At 38.7% G+C, this 20772-nt stretch overlaps 1 protein-coding gene across 7 annotated transcripts in view; it reads right to left on the minus strand.

Moving 5' to 3' along the window:
* LOC125120356 (collagen alpha-4(VI) chain-like) overlaps window positions 1–20772 on the minus strand; it is a 134040-nt gene that overhangs the window by 64934 nt on the left and 48334 nt on the right. For all 7 annotated transcript variants that reach the window (XR_007133309.1, XM_047768426.1, XM_047768449.1 and 4 more), the window contains exons 11-19: window positions 20030–20175; window positions 19792–19884; window positions 18206–18259; window positions 12013–12084; window positions 10190–10216; window positions 8685–8729; window positions 5439–5492; window positions 1948–2010; window positions 1332–1397 (exon numbers count right to left, since the gene is read on the minus strand). Coding sequence is in view for 6 of the 7 variants with exons in the window: in XM_047768426.1 (XP_047624382.1) it covers window positions 1332–1397; window positions 1948–2010; window positions 5439–5492; window positions 8685–8729; window positions 10190–10216; window positions 12013–12084; window positions 18206–18259; window positions 19792–19884; window positions 20030–20175 (620 nt within the window). In the remaining variant the exon portion in view is untranslated. The remainder of the gene's footprint in view (window positions 1–1331; window positions 1398–1947; window positions 2011–5438; window positions 5493–8684; window positions 8730–10189; window positions 10217–12012; window positions 12085–18205; window positions 18260–19791; window positions 19885–20029; window positions 20176–20772) is intronic.

The raw sequence follows: 20772 nt of genomic DNA on the forward strand, positions 1-20772 counted from the left end.
GGCATATATAAAAGGGTTGCAAACCGGTCACAATCTGGGGAGAAGAACTGATGTCTAAGGTTTTGTCAAAGGATGCAAATTGGAGTTCAAAGCAAACAGAAGTTCTCTACAGTTGTAAGCATTTGGCTATGTAGATCTCAAGCCTGGAAAATGGGAGGGATGAATGATGTGGGCAGTGGCACTTGGGTTGTTTTAGTCATTTTCAGAGTCGTGCGTTTTAATGTTTGAGGCATAAAAATCTAAAAATAGCTTTCAACAAATTAGTATCTGTCAAGGTAACAAGTCTTCTTCCTTCTGTAATGACTCTTGTCCTGATGCTTGTAGTATTTAGAACTAGACAAGGATCTTACCTTTAAAAATAACTACTACCTGATACACATCAATTAACAGTGGCAGCGATGAAAAGTAAGCCAGCAGCGTGATGACCCTGAGCAATTTTTAAATCAAGGCATTATTTTAAAACTGGAAATATCTTAAGCATCGGGTCTGATAGTTTCATTTTTTTCTTTTTGTTTTCCTTTTATGGCTGCACCTGCAGCATATGGAAGCTCCTGGGCTAGGGGTCAGATCAGAGCTGCAGCCACAGCAGCACCAGACCCAAGCCACATCTGCGACCTACACAGCAGCTTGCAGCAATGCCAGATCCTTAACCCACTGAGCAAGGCTAGGGATCAAACTCACATCCTCTCGGACACTATGCTGGGTTCTTAACTGCCAAGCCACAATGGGAGCTCCCTTATAGTTTCACTTTGAAGATGAAGAAACCAAGAACAAAAGAGGTAAAGTAACCTTATATTACTCATGTGAAAGATAAGATTTGCTCAAGGAAAAAAAAAAAAAAAACTAGGAGACAAGGATGGTAGGTGGATGTGAGTGGGGATTAGCATTCAGCTCTGCTTTCCACACACAGTGGATTCCCACAGGTTTGCACTCTGGGTTTTGTTTGTTTTTGTTTATTTATTTTTATTTATTTATTTATTTTTGTCTTTTTGTCTTTCTAGGACTGCACCCTCGGCAAACGGATGTTCCCAGGCTAGGGGGTCTAATCAGAGTTGTAGCCACCAGCCTACGCCAGAGCCACAGCAACTCAGGATCCAAGCCGAGCCTGCCACCTACACCACAGCTCACGGCAACACTGGATCCTTAACCCACTGGCAAGGCCAGGGATCAAACCCTAACCTCGTGGTTCCTAGTCAGATTCGTTAAACATTGAGCCACAACGGGAACTCCACTCTGGTTTTCTTTGCTGTCTGAATGCCCAAGTCTTCCATCCCAGACAGCATCTGCTCCCATGGGTACCAGTATCCCCAAGTGAACAGAGTCCATCTTACCTGGTGTCCACGCCTTCCTTTTTCACCCTTAGGGCCTTGGATGAAACCATCAATTCCAGGATCCCCCTGAGAAAATAAAAGGTTGCTTAGCTCAAATGGACGGGAAAGACAAGAAAAGTAAGTACAGGAAGCATAAGTTTTTTTAAAAAAAAAAAAAAAGAAAGAAAAAAGAAAGGCACCAAAAGGGTACATTTTCATTGTGTGGGCCTTCTCAGGAATCCCAGAAACCCAATGCAATTAAAATTCCAATTTTTTTTTTTTTGGCTTTTTAGGGCTTCACCCATGGCATATTGGAGCTACAGCTGCTGCCCTACACCACAGCCAGAGCCACGTTGGATCCTTAACCCACTGAGTGAGGCCAGGGATCAAACTTGCATCCCCATGGATACTAGTTGGATTCGATCCCGCAGAGGCACGACGGGAACTCACTCCAAACTCTTTAAGAGCCCAAATGTTCTATAAGATGGCTTTCCTCTCAAATCTCTTATTTGTTGCAATACTAAGACAGGCTGAGCAGATGTCTCATTAATGAACAATTCAATGTTCTCTGCCTCTACCCAAGCACAGTTCACAATCCCTGGATTAAAGCAGCAGAAATTCTTCAGTCACCACTCACAGGATCGCCCCTTAGCCCAGGCTCTCCACGCTCGCCACGTTGTCCAGGTGGCCCCGTCAAACCCTAAAATCACATTTAAAAAAAAATAATCACTTTCTAAAATCATGTATTGCCTAAAGGGAGAGAGGAAGTGAGACTCCAATTAAAAGAGCAATTTAGTACTTCATCTTTAAAGCATTAGCTGCCAAGAAGGTGAGGTTGAGACATAGAAAATAACCTGCCTTTATTGGAAATATGTGGTATGTTTGGCCTAGGTGTGCATTACCTCATTTAACCCTCACAACTCAAGAATCAACCCATTTAGGCATGAGAACATCAGACCCCCATCTCCTCATCACCAATTCCCTGGATCTTTCCACAACTTCCTGGTGTTCCAACACAAAAACATACGTAAGAAAAAGAAGGTTTTGCCCATCACAGATATACACAGCATTAGCAGATCAAGATGTCATGAAAAAGAGGAGAAAAAAGAGAAAAATGCATCCAGAGCTCCTGACTGCTATAAACAGGGAAACAGAGAGGTGGAGCAACTTTCCATAAGACTACGACATGATAAGCAAATGTTGCTTCCCTTAAAACCTGCTGTTAATAGTACCATCTCGGTGTCATAGTTCCCACAGAGCCATAGAGTCACAGGAACCTTCCTCAGATGATGTTATGTACCTGGTTCTGGAGGGTACGAACCACATTCTGAGAATACTGAGAGGGGACCCCCCGAGATCTGGCTTTTAGACACATGGGGAATAGGGTGTTCTCTGGCCTCCACAAGAAGCCACCTCATATTGTTACTGAAGACCTCTCCTTACCTCTTCCCTGGCCTGATATAATAGTAAGAGGGGGTTTTTTAATTCCACATTCCAATCCTGCTGCTTAATGTACTAATAAGGCTAATTTCTTTGAAATCAAGACAGCTTTCTTATTTGCGAAACAGGTGTGTCTTATAGGGCTGTTATCAAGATTCAGTGGAATAATAAATTAAAATCATGGACTTGGAGAATAGACTTGTGGTTGTCAAGGGGGTGGGGAGTGGAGTGGACTGGGAGCTTGGAGTTAACAGATGCAAACTGTTGCCTTTGAAATGGATTAGCAATGAGATCCTGCTGTGTAACACTGGGAACTATGTCTAGTCACTTATGATGGAGCATGATAATGTGAGAAAAAAGAATGTGTATATGTATGTATAACTGGGTCACCATGCTGTACAGTAGAAAAAAAAATGTCTTGGGAAATAACAATTGATTACAATTAAAAAATAAAAATAAAATTTAAAAAAATGATGACTACAAAGCCTGGCATATGGTTCCTATTATGTTTTGTCCAATATAGAGTCCCTCTTTTTTCTGACCCAGACACTAATCTTCCAAACCTGTAGCTTTGGACATGCGTCTTCCTTGCCCAGAAACTTTCAATATGCCTGATTGCTCAGTAGAGAAAAACGAAACCCTTAAATGTAGCATTAAGTCAACTCAACGCACCCTTCCAGACTTTCCTCCCACTCTTTATACTTTTTTTTCCTCACCCTCCATTCCTACTGAAATGGAATCCTTGTTTGTCCAGACCCGCCCTGAGTTCTTCTAATGCTAAGCTTTTCCTTTTTGTTAACCTGGGATTCCCTGTGTGTGTCTCTCACAGAGGTCTTGTGTAGAGAATGCCTTGATTTCTTGCATTCCCAGGAATGCCCAGGTCCTCTCCACCCTAAATATACTCTCAAGTGCCCAGGAGGGAAGGCTGGTTTCTCCCCCCTTCCTCTTCCCTCATGATCTGGCTATTACTCATCTCATCTTCACTTCCTCAATGAAGCCTTCCTGACGGCACAGGCTCGATCAGACCCCTCCTGTTATTTACCTCCCCTTTCATGTACTTATGTCAGCAGTAGTCTTACATCTACTTCCATGATTAGTTCACTCATGTCTGTCTCTCCCCATAGAGGCCAATTCTCAGATACAGAACTTATACCTGTCTTGTTCTTCATTTTACACTCACACCTGGATTACAACAGATGCTCAATAAATTCTGATTATTGATTGGATGGAGAAAGGCCATTCTGTTTTAGATTTCTCTCCAAGCTCCCATTGACTCTTTATTTGCACCATTCTTACAGATTTTATTTTATCCTATCTTGTATTAGGGTCCTTCCTGTACAAATACTATCTCCTGCCCCAGTTAACCAGCTCTTTATTGGTCATAACTATGACTTATTTATCTTTGAACCCTTCTTTGTGTCTACTAAAACGTCCTACAGGTAGGAAGCACTTAACAAGTGTTTATTGAGTTTAGCAAAATTCAGTGGAAACTGAAGGCTCTCCAGTCTTGAATGAGTGTAGTCTTCTCTACCTTCTCCAAAATCTGATCCACAAACTGCAGGCTGAAAACTGAACCTTGATCAAGAGGCATGTCTTATGACACTCTGATTCACTTATCAGGAAATCAATGCACATCTAGGGATAAAAGCATTACTCTAATTCCATGAGAGGTACAAAAATATAAATAAAATTTTACCCCCAGTGAAATGTAACTCAGTGAATCAACAGAAGCTGGGTTGAGACGGATCCTTCAGGGTGGATTCCATAATTGATTAATAATGTCTGCCATGGGCACAGCAAGGGAGAGGTACACTACATATGCCAGGTTTCTGCCTCCCTTTACACAAAAAGATAATGTCAAGCCAATAGTGTGAACAGTGTACATTGGAAGGATGCAGAGAAAGAGGAGATCACTACATCATGAGGAGGAAAGAGAGGAGATGGAAATTGAAGAAAAAGTGATACACAAATAAAGACTGAAGATCGAAGCAGGGAGGGGATAAAGGAAGATGGATGTGGAGTTTAAGATTAGCAGATGCCAACTATTATATATAGAATGGATAAACAAGGTTCTACAGAAATACACACAATACAGAGAACTACATTCAATATTCTGTGATAAACAATAATGGAAAAGAATATGAAAAAGAATGAATATATGTACTTTGCTGTACAGCATAAATTAACACAACACTGTACATCAATTATTTTAATTTAACATAAAAGATAAAATTAATTTAACTTCAATAAAATTAATTTAACATAAAAGATAAAGGTAGGGAAAAGGCATTCCAGGATGGGGTACCCAACACAGACCAAGACACAGCAAAAGGACTCTTCAGGGGACAGTGAGAAGCACAATTTGGCTGGGAAGGACACTTCTTGACTGAGATTAGTGAAGGATGTGGTTGAGAGGCCTTGAATGTCAGACTAGATCACTGGCGTCAGGAGCCACGAAAAGCTTGAGATTGGAAATGAGGCACATGATAAAGTAATTTGGTTTATATTACTCATTTCACTATCAGCAGAGTCAAGCCTTAAATAAAGTTTCCAAATATTCATCTTGTATTTATCACCCTTTAACTCCCACTAGTACTAAAGCCACTAGCGGATTCTTTCCCAGAGCCAAGGTCAGTTTATGAGGCAGGAGTATGAGAAACTGGAGAGAAGAACATCCTTGCACTTTACCCTGTTTCCTCGATTTCCTTTTTCTCCAGATGACCCTGGGACTCCACGATCACCCTAGAAAAAGAAATACACAGAGAATCTTTGTTACATTAGTCACACGGAAACTCTTCTCAGATAGTTTCACGTTTTTGCCAAGAGCAGAAAGTTCTAAATCTGCCTGCATGATAAGACTAGATGCCCTGAACAGTCTTCCCTTTGAAAAACAACTGAAAATCCAGACAACAAATTAATTGACATCTTACATATATAAGTGAGCTGCTAAAGAAAAAGGGACATCCTTGGAGTTCAGAATAAAGAGAAAGCAGGAATCTAAGGGAAGTAATAACCTTTGGCTGCCCAAAGGACTTCTGATCCTCTGTGTATGGTGTGAAAAACCACAGGTGATTTTAACATGGTCCCAGGAGTTACTGCCACCACAGACATGGCAGAAACAAGCAACCTCTACTCAAGCCTCAATGACTTCTCACAGATAAAAATTCCATCAAAAATGAGTTTCCACAGACATAGAAACAAACTTATGGTTACCAAAGGGGAAAGGCAGTAGCAGAGGAATAAGTTAGGAGTTTGGGATTAGCAGATACAAAAAAACTATGTGTAAAATAGATAAACAACAAAGTCCCACTGTACAGCACAGGGAATGATATTCAATATCCTGTGATAAACCATAATGGAAAAGAGTATGAAAAAGAACATATGTCTATATACATATATACGTATGTATGTATATATGTATAACTGAATCACTTTGCTATATTACTTTTGCTGAAACTAATACAACACTATAAACCACCTATACATCAATTAAAAAAAATACAAAAAAAAAGTAGTTCCTGTTGTGGCTCAGCGGTAATGAACCCAACTAGTATCCATGAGGATAAGGGTTCAATCCCTGGCCTCACTCAGTGGGTTAAGTATCCGGCACTGCTGTGAGCTGTGGTGTAGGTCACAGACGTGGCTCAGAGCCTGCATTGCTGTGGCTGTGGTGCAGGCTGGCAGCTGCAGCATCAATTAGACCCCTAGCTCGGGAACTTCCGTATGCCTCAGATTCGGCCCTTTAAAAAAAAAAATCTAAATAAATAAACCTGAAATCTTAAAAAAAAAAAAGTTGCAATCAAAAGTCACAACACACATAAAGGAGAAGATAGCAGAACCAACAGACAACAAATTACAAATTTGTAATAACTATAGATATTGAAATGATCATGAGAATGTTTAATTCATTTAAATAACCAAAAAGAATGAGTAAAAAATCAAAAAACTATATATTTTGTAAAAGGACCAAGCAGATTTAAGAGTCAAACAGAATTTCTTAAAGTGAATATTAGAATAACCAAAATTAAAAATCCAATTGGCAAGTTAAATAGCATATTAAATACAAGTGATGTAAAGACTGGTGGACTAGAAAATGAAGGAAGTATTCAGAATGCAGAATGCAGAAAGATAAAGAAATATAAAATATGAAATAGAGGCTAAGAGACATTGAGGTTAAAATGAGAAGGTCCATAAATTTTTAATTACACTTCCATAAGGAAATAATAGAGAAAATGGGGGATTTTTTAATTTCAAAATGATAATAAGTTAAAGGTTTCCAAAACTCAAGAGATGATACAGATGCTCAGATTCAAAAGCCTAATAAGTCCCAAACAGGATAAATGAAAATAAATCCACACCTGTACACACCTTATTGAAACTGCAGGTAACAAGAAACAAATGGAAATTTATAAAACAGCCTGATTTTTGTAAAGATTGCTGACAAAGGAACAACAGTTATTTGATGAGCAACGTGTGTGTGTGTGTGTGTGTGTGTGTGTGTGTGTGTGTGTGTGTGTTGTGTCTTTTTAGGACCACACCCACATCATATAGAGGTTCCCAGGCTAGGGGTCAAATTTGAGCTACAGCTACTGGCCTAAGCCACAGTTCACGGCATCACCGGATCCCTGACCCATCAAGCAAGGCCAAGGATCAAACCTGCATCCTCATGAATACTAGTCAGATTTGCTTCTGCTGAGCCATGATGGGAATTCCGAAGAGCAACATCTTAACAGCAAAAATGAAAGAAGGCAGTGGAAGCCAGGAGACTATGAAATTACATTTCCAAAGCGTCAAGAGAAAATAATTATCTACCCAAGAACAATCTTTCAAGAAGAAGAGTGAATTCATAAGATTTTCAGAGAAAAAAACAACCAAGGGAGTTTACAACCTTCATTAAAGAAAAACTCTGTAAAAGTTGTACCTTAGGCAAAAGAAACATTAATCTTTTCATGTCCTTTTGAAGGCATCAGTGGTAGTAATAAATACTTGGATAAAGCCAGATAAGCACTGACTACATATAACAATAATTAGAACAATATCTAGTTGGTAGAATTTAGCAAAATAAAAAGATGGAAAGAAGATATTGGACAATAATATGTGCTATGGGAGCTAAGTTTCTTGGTCCTTATATTTTGAGGATAGGAGAACGTAGGAATGTTCCTTAAAAAACTAAATAGAGAGTTACCATGTGATACTACAATCCCACTCCTGGGCATATAACCAGACAAAACTCTAAATCAAAAAGATATACATACCCTAATGTTCATACAGCACTATTCATAATAGCCAAGACATGGAAGTAACCTAAATGTCCATCGAAGATGTGGTATATATGTCTAGTGGAATATTACTCAGCCACAAAGAAAGAATTAAATAATGCCATTTGCAGCAACATGAATGAACCTAGAGATTATCATACTAAGACAAAGACAAATATCATATGATATTGTTTATATGTGGAATCTAAAAAAAAAGATACAAATGAACTTATTTACAAAACAGAAAGAGACTCACAGACATTGAAAACAAACTTATAGTTACCAAAGGGGAAAGGAAGTGCGGGAGGGATAAATTAGGAATTTGAGATTAACATACACACACTACTATATATAAAAGAGATAACCAACATGGACCTACAGAATAGCACAGGGAACGATACTCAGTATATTATAATAACCTAAAGGAAAAGAACCTGAAAAAGAATATATATAAAACTGAATCATGTTGCTACACACCAAAAACTAACAAAACTTTATAAATCAATTATATTTCAACTAGAAAAAAGAGCAAATACATAAATTAACTTTAAACATTGTTGAACATGCATGTTTTTTTTAATTTCTAGACTAATCATGACAAGTATAAACTATTAATGCCCCCAAACTAGTGAGGGCAGGGAGGGGCTGGAGTCACGTAATGAAAAATTTTCTGTACCGGTTCTCCATCCAAGCCATCAGGACCTTCCTCACCAGGGTTGCCCTGTGGAGCAAAGGAAGTTGAGAACTTTAGGGACAAGAGGACCAGATTACATGGCTATTGCTTTGATGTCAGTTTCCTTGCTAATATTGTCCTCAGTTGGCAGAAGAGTCCACACCTCCCAAAACAACATTTATACACTGCATTTAAGTATTAAAAAGCAATGGTTATTTTCTTCCTGAAATGGATTAGTGTTACACACTGTTTTTCCTGACAGTTTCAGGTGCTAAAGAAAAAGATCAGAAAAAAAGGAACTCAGATTTTGAATGGATAGAAAGACTTCCTTTTAAATTTTCATGCTGTGACAGGTACTGTAACTCCCTCACAAGACTGAATGAAACATTTCTCACGGTCGTCTACATAGTAACAACGGTCTTTTAGCCATTGATTTTTTTTTTAATTTAAAAAGACTGGCAAATATGCCAGAATTAATCTGCATAATGGAAACTTGGAAGACTGCAGATTAAGTTAGAATTAAGTAAGTGTGGATGCATGTGTGTGCATTCTGAAAGAGTTAAAATGAAAAAAAAAAAAAAAAAAAAAAAAACCTTCCTTTAGAAAAGAACTGAAAAAACAGGGCTAAGTAGTGATGAGAACAAAAACTAGCAGCTACATCGTGACAGCCCATCAAGAACTCCATCACTTCCAAATTATGAGGCCTTCACTTTGCCAACTCTCTCAAAATGACGGTTCACATATTTATTATAAAGGATCTCTTGAAGAAAAAAGTTTGGAGTTTTGCAATCAGAAAAAGATGCATTTTACATGTGTGGGATGGTGGATTTACTCCTACTGGCCACAAATCAGGTTTCAGGCATATTTTTTTAGCCAAAGTACAGCTGAGTCAGTGCATGAAAATATGTACACAAAATTCTTGGACTAAAATTACACCGTATATTTGTCATAGGCCATAGCAGGTGAATGATGGCACCAAGAGGCCTCAGTAAAGGAGCTCTATCAGCTCTTGTACGACCTGTTCATCACTTTGCAACCATTCTCAAAGATGATATGGGGAACAGACGAGATACCTAATAAATGTTTTTTGAAGGAATGAATGAGCAAATGGATACTTTGCTCCTGAATCTGAATGTAAAGCCCTTCCCTATTACACAAGCGCCGTTCTAGCATCCCTCTCCCATGCGACACCCAGCTTGACCAGACCCTTCTGACCACACCTTGAATTCAGGACCAACTCTCCCAGATAAACATATGGCTCACTTACTGTACAGTTAGCAAGGCTTGAAAATTATCATAAAGATCCCTGCTTTAAACCTGAAATACACACCTTACAAACAGCTATTCATTAGCATGGCAGTTTTGCTGTTAATACTATCTGACGTACCCCCTTTTCTAAAAGTTTTAGGCCCCACCTCACTCCAGCCAAAGAGAAACAAGTGAACTTGGTATTACGTTTCCCAAAGAAACTATTCTCCAGTTTTAGAAGAGTAAGGAATGTCACTCACCTTTTCTCCTGAAAATCCTCTTGCTCCCTAAAATTAAGAAGAAAGAATAACAACTGAGCTTGAATGAGACTTTAAAATCATAATTTTATTTAGGAAACCATGTGTTCCCTAATTTTAAGAAAATGCAATTTTTAGATCAAAATGAAGATTTCTTCTCCAGGGACCATAAGGAGCATCACGGTATTCTGAGTACCACTCCCCCGAACCTGTGACATGGAGAAAACTGCGCCTTCTAACTCCTTACCCTGTAGGAGTGAGCCAAAAACAGTAGTGACCTGCCACTTATTTTTTATTAAAGCATATTTGATTTACAGTGTTGTATCAATTTCTGATGTACAGCAAAGTGACTATATATATATATATATATATATATATATATATATATATCCCTCTCTCTCACATTATCTTCCATCATGTTCTATCCCAAGAGACTGGATATTGTTCCCTGTGCTGTACAGTAGGACCTCACTGCCCATCCATTCTAAATGTATTTGTTTGTATTGACTAAACCAAAACTCCCAGTCCCTCCCACTCCCTCTCCCCTCCCACAGCTTGCCATTTACTACAACAATCACATTTTGTCAAACAAAAATGAAACTCTATGCTGACTAACTAGCATGAGAAGGCTTCCAGGAACAGGAGGACAAATTAATTGAAAGAGAAACTGGTCAGAATATGCAGAATACAGTCACTATGTTCAGAAAAACTCTATAGGGTTCTGAGGCTGTAGAAAAAAATTCTGGCCATATTAAAAGAGATTCTCTAATCCTAGAAGGTAAAGATACATTTAAGGCAACCATTGCAAAATGGTGCCCTACCCATTACCCTTTAAATTTCATTGTTTTCAATATTTTGTAATAATCTATAAGGTAAAATAATCTGAAAAAAAGAATATGTACATATATGTATATATTTGTATATTATGTATTCTTTTTTCAGATTATTTTCATTGTATATTTATTATATAGAGATTATATTTATGTATGCAGTTTATACATATATATATAACTGAATCACTTGATGTATACCTGAAACTAACATTGTAAATCAACTGCACTTCAATTAAAAAATTTTTTTCAGAGTTCCCATTGTGGCGCAGCAGAAACGAATCAGACTAGAAACCATGAGGTTGCAGGTTCAATCCCTGGCCTCGCTCAGTGGGTCAAGGATCTGGCATTGCTGTGGCTGTGGCCTAGGCCGGCAGCTGTAGCTCCGATTGGACCCCTAGCCTGGGAACCTCCACATGCCTCGAGTGCAGCCCTAAAAAGCCAAAAAAAAAACTAAAAATTTTTTTCATTGTTCTCAAGCCCAATTTCCAAGTGCCAATTCTGTGACTCTTCTTCTGAAGAATTTTTTCTGGTACCAGAGGCTGTCCACAGCACAGGACATGCCAGAAGTGTTGAAGAATTATGCCCTCTGAGAACAGCCCTCAACTAATCCTGAGAGAATTTGGTATGTGAATATCCCACTTCCCTCACGCCTCCCTTGTAATAATATCAAGGTACACATCTGACACTGGCTCCCAATATTCCCAAGCAGGCCTAAGCTCTGTCCACCCCCATCAGTAATCAGAGAATAATGCACCCTTTTTAAGCCACCTTCCCTCCCATTTGACCTTTCTACTCCTCAACCAGTGTTTACTGTGGTCCCCTGCCAATAAACTACTTGCACTTGATTCCTTTTCTCAAGCTCTACTTCTGGCTCTACTTCAGTCTGAGAAAGAGCTAAATCATCATAGCTATGCTGAAGAATTAGGATTTTCCTCAAACTCAAGGGATTAAAACAAATAGCACAATGGTTCCACAGCTCCAGGTCATGCTCACCTTGGGCCCTCTCATACCCCGGCATCCTTCATCACCTCGGAGTCCAGGAAGACCTCGGGGGCCTCTTTCTCCCTGTGGAATAGATACATGTGGAGGCAGTGAAGTAGGTCTCTCAATCACCACCCCACCAACTCCAACCAGCAATAATAACTGTCAGAAGGACTAAAATAGGCAGGGTCCTTATGACCCTGCCACATCCTCAAAGACCTGACTAGATCACCTGCAAGGCAATCAGAATGTTCACCATCCCTCTAACCTGACTCTGGGACTCACCCCCACCCTCCCCCCCTTATAAGGAAACAGCTCATTGCCCCCACCCCCAGGGAGCAAGAGAGCAAAGTAACCTGTTGCTTGTTTTTGCTACCCCTCTGCTGCAGCAGGGACCCCAAATAAAGTCTTGCCTGAATTTCTTTCTGGCCTCCTATTAATTTCTGTTGGTTAAGGAAGGCCAAGAACCCAGGTCAGTAACAAGAGGGGTCTCTCTATTACTTTGAACTTTGAATGGCATGGTATTGCCACCCAGTCAGAGTTAATTTGAGATATTTATGGGATGTTTATGGAGGTAACCAACCAGATCAGTTAAAAAGGGGGTGGGGGGAAGGAGGTAAGGAAATCTAACATAGATTATTTATTATATATGATGGTGAGACCTCACAATTTCAAGTAAATTAGACTTTTAACAATTGCTTTCACAAACCATAGAATTGTGATTACGTATAAAAATACCCTCACCACAAAAATGAAGCAATGGGTTTTTGAAGCTGGAAGCAAAATTTGCAATGACATGGGAGTTCCCTGGTAGCTCAGGGGGTTAAGGATCTGGCGTCATGGCTGTTGTGGTCTAAATTCAATCCTTGGCCTGGGAATTTCCACATGCCGTGGGTGGAGCCAAAAAAAAATTTTTTTTGCAATGACAGACTTTGTAAACAGACTTAAAAGTGGTTTATCCTTAACAACTCAAGAAGTGAACAAAATGTACCCTTGGACACTTCATGTGATGTTTCCAAAAAGTTGTTGCAGTAATGCTGAAGAAACTGATATAGAAATTACATGGGAAGAATTGTTAATAAAATGGTTTGATAATACACGAGGAAAAAAAGAATTTCTATATAGCTTTTGTATGTAATGAAAGACTTTAAAGTATTTACATGTAACTAAGTTAAATGCTATAAGGAGACATTTGTCTCACTCACCTACATCTCTAAAAGTTTGTATTTTCCAAATCGGGTAAAATGTTTTTAGGATATTCTTACAAAAACCCTGGAGTTGTCATTTTTTTTTCATTTTATTGAAATATAGGTGATTTACAATGTTGTGTTAGTTTCTGTTGTACAGCAAAGTGATTCAGTTATACATTTATATGTATTCTTTTTCATATTCTTTTCCATATGGTTTATTCACAGAATATTGAATATAGTTCACTGTGCTATACAGCAGGACCTTGTTGTTATCCATTCTATATATAATAGTTTGCATCTCCTAATCCTAGTCTCCCAATCCATCCCTTCCCCACCCACCCCTTGACAACCACAAGTCTGTTCTCTATGTCTGTAAGTCTATTTCTGGTTCGAAGAAGAGTTCATTTGTATCATATTTTAGATTCTACATAAAAGTGATATAATATGATACTTGTCTTTGTCTGACTTACTTCACTTAGTATGATCATCTCTGGGGCCATACACATTGCTGTAAATGGCATATTTCATTCTTTTCATGCTGAATAATATTCCATTGTATATCTAAGGAGTTATCTTTATTTTGGGCACATATGTTAAATTGTTTTGAGAAGAAAATTTGGACTCATTCAGAATTAAGTTCCATCACATTTAAAATCTGATGTCCTGGAGTTCCCATCATGGCTCAGCAGTAATGAACCCAACTAGCATCCATGAGGACACTGAGTTCAATCCCTTGCCTCATTCAATGGGTTAAGGACCTGGCATTGTGCTGAGCTGTGGTGTAGGTCACAGACTTGGCTCTGATCCCACGTTGCTGTGGCTGTGGTGTAGGCCAGCAGCTGCAGCTCTTATTTGACCTCTAGCCTGGGAACTTCCATATGCTATAGTTATGGTCCTAAAAGGGCAAAAAAAAAAAAAAAAGCATGATGTTCTGTTTGTTCATAGCAGTTGCTTAAAGCTGTCAATTATATTCATGACTTAATAGAAGAAATGACATCAAAAAGCTTTTCAAATGTTGGGCCAATGCAAATTATTATATGAGAAATGGGAAAAATAACAATAAGAAAAGTATCTCATTTCGTAAATGAAATAAAGAAATGTATACACAATGTTTAGTCATGCATCTGAAACAAAGGAAGCTCACAAAAAATGTTAGCTATTTTCTTCCTATGGAAGTTACATAACTATTTTGTGACCTTAGATAACCTAATTTGATATGATAACTAAGGCTTTGATACGTAACCAACATGTATTTAAACCACCGTCTCATTATAGATAAATTTTGAAAATATACAGAATCCAAGTGGCTGGCAGATTGTATTTTCCAAAGGTGGCCTCAAGGAAATCTCTGCATTTTTCTGTCCTGTGACCTTGCACTGCTGCATCAAGAGGAAGAGTCTAATCTCCCACCCCCTCTGGAATCTGGTCTGGATTTAGTGACTTCCTTGTACCCAAAAGAATGTGGCCAGCAAGCTACCACCTGATTTCTTTTTTTAAAAACCACCTGACTTCTGAGGATGCTCAGAAGCTGGATGCCTCAAGCCTGGGTTCCTGGAATGGACCCTCTCTGTGAAACCCAGCAGCCTTGCAACTCCACCTGAGCCTGCCCTTCCTTACCTCAGGCCCTCCAGGCATGGAGAAAAAGCCACCTCAGGCCGGCTGGCAGTCCTCCAGCCCCAGGCTGCCCTGGGGGAAGGGCAGCCTATCCCCTAGACACCCAGCAAACAGCAGGTCCACTGTCCGCTTTCCAGTTTCCCCACCAGAGTCCCTGAGGGTGACTATTATTTACACCACTAACAGTGTTGTTGTTGGGGGTAGAAGAAATCGATTACTTGAACACTGAGTTCCCTTTTATAATAGAGAAGAACAAATCTGACTCCATATGCAATCCATTTCTTTTACTATAACCTCTGTATTCTATTGCTTTTGCTACAAGTTAATCACAAAAGGGATATTTCCCATAGCTTAAAGTATACACAATAGCCCATCTCCAGGAACCCTGCCTCCCACACCTGAGTATTAAATTAAAATAACATTTGTTTAGCTCACAGGAAACATCCTGATCAGGCTCACCCTGAATGGCTGCAGGAAAGAAGAAATTAACAGATCCTCTCCCAAGTCTGGCTAGAACCAGGAAATATTAGAAATAACTAAATAACTTATCTTTTTTGCTTTACCTCCTCACCTCTCCCTTTTTGTTCTAGAAAAGGAACTAGCATCCAAACCCTGGACACATGGTTCTTTGGGACATGAGTCTATCTTCTCGGTCTGGTTTTCCAAATAAAGTCCATACTCCTTATCCCAATATGCCTTCTCTTGAGTTATTGGCCTGCTGTGCAGTAAGCAGTACAGCTTGGACTCAATAACACTTGTATACTTTGAACTTGAACGTGCAAATCCTGGGCACGTTCTGAAACCCATGCACCTGCAAGCACCGTCTCTACCATTGAACAGACCAATCTAACCTCCTTTGCAAGGAAGCAACATTACAAGCCATTCAGAGGATGACATACTTTGAAGCCACCTCTCTCATGAGAGATGCAGGACAAAAAAAAATGAGCCCTACTGAGCTGTGCTGTCACATCGGTAGCTACTGGTGTGAGTACCTATTGAGTACTTGAAGTGTGCCTGGTCCAACTGAGACATGTTCTAAGTATAAGATGTTCACTGGATTTCAGACACCCTATTTTTAAAAGTAAGCTATCTCATCAACTTTTCTATTAATTACACATTGATATGATTACATTTTGGATATATTGGGTTAAATAAAATATATTATTAAAATTGACTTCACCTGTTTGTTTTTTTAGTTTTTTTTAAGGTAGAAAGTTTTTTAATTATATAAAATTATATCTGTAATGCATATTATATTTCTAGCTCTGTAATAAAAGATCTTTATAATATATCTTGGTTTTAGGGCATTAAGACAGCAGAAGAGGGAGTTTCTGTTGTGGCTCAGTGGTTAACAATCTGACTAGGAATGATGAGGTTGCAGGTTCTATCCCTGGCCTCACTCAGTGGGTTAAGGATCCAGCATTGCCAGTGGCTACAGCTCCAATTAGAACCCTGGCCTGGCAACTTCCATATGCCACAGGTGCAGCCCTAGAAAAGACAAAAAGACAAAAAAAAAAAGACAGCAGACAGGGCACAAAATCAATCTCCTGCCCTAGACAAAAGAAGGCTTGTTTATCCTATTTGTCTGAAATTGGCATCAATGATCCTAGTGGGTTGCTCAGACCTTAAACTATTCTTTTAATCTTGGCCAGGCTTATGGAACCACAGGTCAAAAAGAAAAAAATAACACTTAAGGATAATTTAAATCATCATTAAAACCAGGACGGAATATTTTCACCACTCCTAAACAAAATAGCGAAAGTTCACAATTCCCCTAACATTGGAATTTACACTTAACTGAGGGAAAATAAAAAAGATGAGCAATTCTCCCATAAATATAATCAAAGAAACAGATCAGCTAACATAGGTCTCAACAGCTGCATTTTTCTCTAATTTCTGCTATTTTCCAAGCTCAAGAAGCCTAAATGTTCAGAATAATAAAGCAACATGCTACTCTAAGAGGAGCATTATAATGTTAATGCTTGCATAGGCCAGTACTATGAAAAAATGGGGCCCAGGACTCCTCAGGTCCCGGAGACCACTTGGGAGAGTACTCACAAAGTTAAAATTGTTTTCCCAATTACACTGAAATGTTTTCTTTTTTCACTCGTATTCTCTCTCAGTATACAGCAGAGTTTTTAAGAGCACACAACAAAAGATATGACAACAGACTCAGTACAGAAGCAGATATACGTATCCAGCTGTCGTTCAATAAGTAAGACATTAAGGACATCTGAAAATAGATAAAACAATGCCACTCTTCTCACTAAAACATTTTGTTTTAGAAAATATAGTTATTTTTATAAAAGAATAAGGTATCATTTATGTTGTAGGTTTATTTTTGTTATTCTGAAATAAAATCAATTATTTTAAATTACTTCAGTTTTAATTTCTAATGTGGTAAACATTGGTAGTTAGAAATCATATTTTCAGGGTTTGCCATCACCTTTGAGAGTGCAAAGGTATCTTGAGACCAAAAAGGAGGAAAATGAGTAGTTTATACATACGAACTTTTAAACAGACACCTACGGCTGAGTGATTTTCCATCATTTAAAAATTAACTGGAGTTCCCGTCATGGCTCAGTGGTTAACGAACCCAACTAGTATCCATGAGGATGAGGGTTCGATCCCTGGCCTTGCTCAGTGGGTTAAGGATCCGGCATTGCTGTGGCTGCGGTGTAGGCCAGCAGCTGCAGCTCCTACTTGACCCCTAGCTGGGAACCTCCATAAGCTCTGGGTGCAGCCCTAAAAAGACAAAAGACAAAAAAAAAATTAACTGAAAATCATGAGGTTTTAAATACTCCTGGTATATATATGCTGTAATGAAGATGGTCCCCACCACATTCTAGTCTCCAAGCTAACAATTCTTTCTGTAATACACATCTTTCTCCATGACCACATGATAGATAACTTTTCCTTTCAAGGATATATCTAGGGTTATATGCAAAACCCACTGTAACTCCATTGCCTCTTCAGCCACTCAGAAGGCATCTGAGTGATTCTGTTGGAAGAATGGTTCTCTTTAATTCATTTTGTTAAGCTATTTACAAGCATGGATGCTTCATTAATAGTAACAAATTATCTGCAATTTTGCTCCCAAATTAATAATCTTATATAAATGCATGTTAGACCACACTTACAGTTAGCCCAGAATCACTGATTAAAAAGCCAAATGACCATATTTCATCATTAAACACCTTCCAGAGATTATATCTTCACAAACTGTATCCACAGGACACTTGTTGCAGTAAATGGTTATTTTTATACTGATATCTTAAACCCATTTTAAATGGCATGGATGAGAAAAACCTTCATGGTTAAGCACAAATAAGTATGGCTAATATTTGATGCATTCTACCATATTCCTTCAAAGAAAAAAAAAAGTAAGAGTCGGTACTTACATGACCACCTTCTTCACCAGGATGACCAGGTAACCCATCCAAACCCCTCTCTCCCTGAGAAGAAGAGAAAAAACATAAACAATTTGGACTCCAAATTCATTTCCCAAATCTACATGAAATAAAAACTGTTATTAATAAAGACCTGTCTCATTGAGTTGACATTTTATTGAGAATCTACTAAATGTCAAGTATAAAGAACAGAGGCATATAAAAACCAATACTCTTGGTCTGCATGGAAGTGAAAACTTGAATACATGCTTGTCTTTATAGCCCAGTACATCAACATAGTTTTATTTTTCTAAAATACCTTTTTAAAGCCATGCTATTGCAAAAAATCCAAGCCAAAAACTAGCTTCTAGTTAAACGTTAAGAAAAACTTGAAAGAGGGCTGTGAACTGGTTTTACAAAACATCAGTAAACAAAGATGTTACAGCCCATAGTATTTATGAGAAATGGCTGTTTATTTCTGCATGACTCGGCTATTTAGTCTCTCACTCTCTCTCTTTTTTAATTTCTTATTAGATACTCACAAATCATTTCCTCTCAAGGAAGTCTTGCTAACCATTTTATAGCCACAGGTGTCTATTTAATCTAAAAATTGGTCAACAAGATATGGGAGCCACTGTCTATCTGTAATTAACAGATACAAAAGTAACAAAACCAAGCCCTGAATTCTAACAGACAGAAAAAAATAGAGAACAAGACACTCCCATCTTGGCCTTTAGGATATTTTAATTTCCAAAAAACATGTTAAGAGGTTTCCAAGCTTGATTTTCTGATCTTCCAATTCCATATTTAAGAAAAACAAGAGAGGAGAAAAATCTAATGCTAAGGCATAATTACAATTTATTTTTCAAAAAAATAGTTATACACCGTTCTAAATTCAGATTGATCTGCAAAGTAAGACCTCATTTCAACCACCTCATGGAAAATCTTACAAAAAGAGAATGTAAAAGCTAATGGGTTTTATTCAACCTTATACATGGATTTGTGATTATAGCCCCATCATAAAGCTGTAGCCCAGTGGGAACAGAACCTTGTGTCCCTGGATATCTGAGAACTGTTTCCACTGAGATATCTGCCCTTAAAAATACGAGGTAGTAATTTTCCTGTCACTCAACCCTAGAGTTAACAGAGAGGTGCATATTAACAACCAGTAAACCAATGAGTGAATCCATCCTCAGAGTTTAATACCATAAAACAGAATATTAGATCAGAGAGAAAGAGGCATCAAATACTATCAAGAAAACAGATGTTAGACAACTGACAACTTTGTGAAAAAGTGACAACTCCTGTGCAGTGGTACAGTGTGTGAAAGTGTCAAATAAATATAAGTAGACAGCATAACATAGAGGAAAGAAGGTGAGCCCAGGAGTCAGGCAGACATAGGGGCTTAAATCCTGAAATGCACATTTGTAACTGTCTGAAGTGGTGTTTCTTCTCCAATTCTCAATTTACCTCAAAGGTCTGTTAAGAGGACAGAGGTAGAAAAGGTGGATTTAAGACATAACACTAGCCTGGTATGTAGTAGATACAAAATGTCATCTCTCTCACCCACCAACCACGCACACCCAGCAAGTTCTCACCTTCCTCCCTGGGCCCCCACCATCACCTCTGTGCCCATCTTCTCCAAAGCACTTTGCATATATATTACAGCATGTTCTTTCCACAATTGTGTCCTAAAAACAGATATCACATATGATTCATTTCTATTATCCTACACCACATTACATACTAAAACAAAATTCCCTCAAGGTTTTTAAAATTATTAGAATGAGCAGACCTAGTGAAGCATCATGTTTAAAAAAAAAAACAAAAACTTACAAGTTGCTTCAGTATGATGCTGGGGAGGGATTGCAGTGTGATGCTTAGAGGTTGAGTGTATGCAAATCCTCTGCCGAATTCTAGCTCCTGGAGCTCTTCTAATTTATGGACACCTTCAAGGCCAATAGTTAGGAGTCCAGAGAATCCTTCAAAAGACCAGGTGGGGTATTTACTTGCATGTAATAAATAGGTGGGCTATTTACTTGCATGTCTTTTGGATGGTCTGTCTTTGTTTTTTCCCCAGATGTTCATCCATCATCCCACCCTTCCTATATCCTCATTTGTCCTATCACAAACCGCATTTTTGTTAGAATCAAAACCAGCTCCTGGAGCATCCTCTTGAAGAATTGGTCTGATAGCTTTCAATCCCAGCAGCTGAAAGTTAAATAGTTAGATGAAACAGAGTGAGACAGGCTGGGACCTGGGACCTTTGACTAGGGTGCTTGTACCTTTCACCTTCTCCTCCAGCAACAGATAATAAAGTAACTGTAAGGGACTAAAAATAACTGCATAAGGCACATTTGGAGCACATTATGAGCAACAAGGTACAAAAAGACCAAAAACCCACCTGCCACTTCTGAAGAGTAAAGAGCAAAGGCCAGTACCGCACATGATCCCTGCACTCAGCAACACCCAAGCCACCCCCAGGGATGACCCCTGGACCTGCCCTACCCCCATCCCATCTAAGGAACCAGCTTACACCCCACACAAAGAACCAGGAGGGAGCAAAGGCACTTAACTTG

This window comes from Phacochoerus africanus, chromosome 1 (assembly GCF_016906955.1).
Source record: "Phacochoerus africanus isolate WHEZ1 chromosome 1, ROS_Pafr_v1, whole genome shotgun sequence".
In the NCBI taxonomy this organism is placed as follows: domain Eukaryota; kingdom Metazoa; phylum Chordata; class Mammalia; order Artiodactyla; family Suidae; genus Phacochoerus; species Phacochoerus africanus.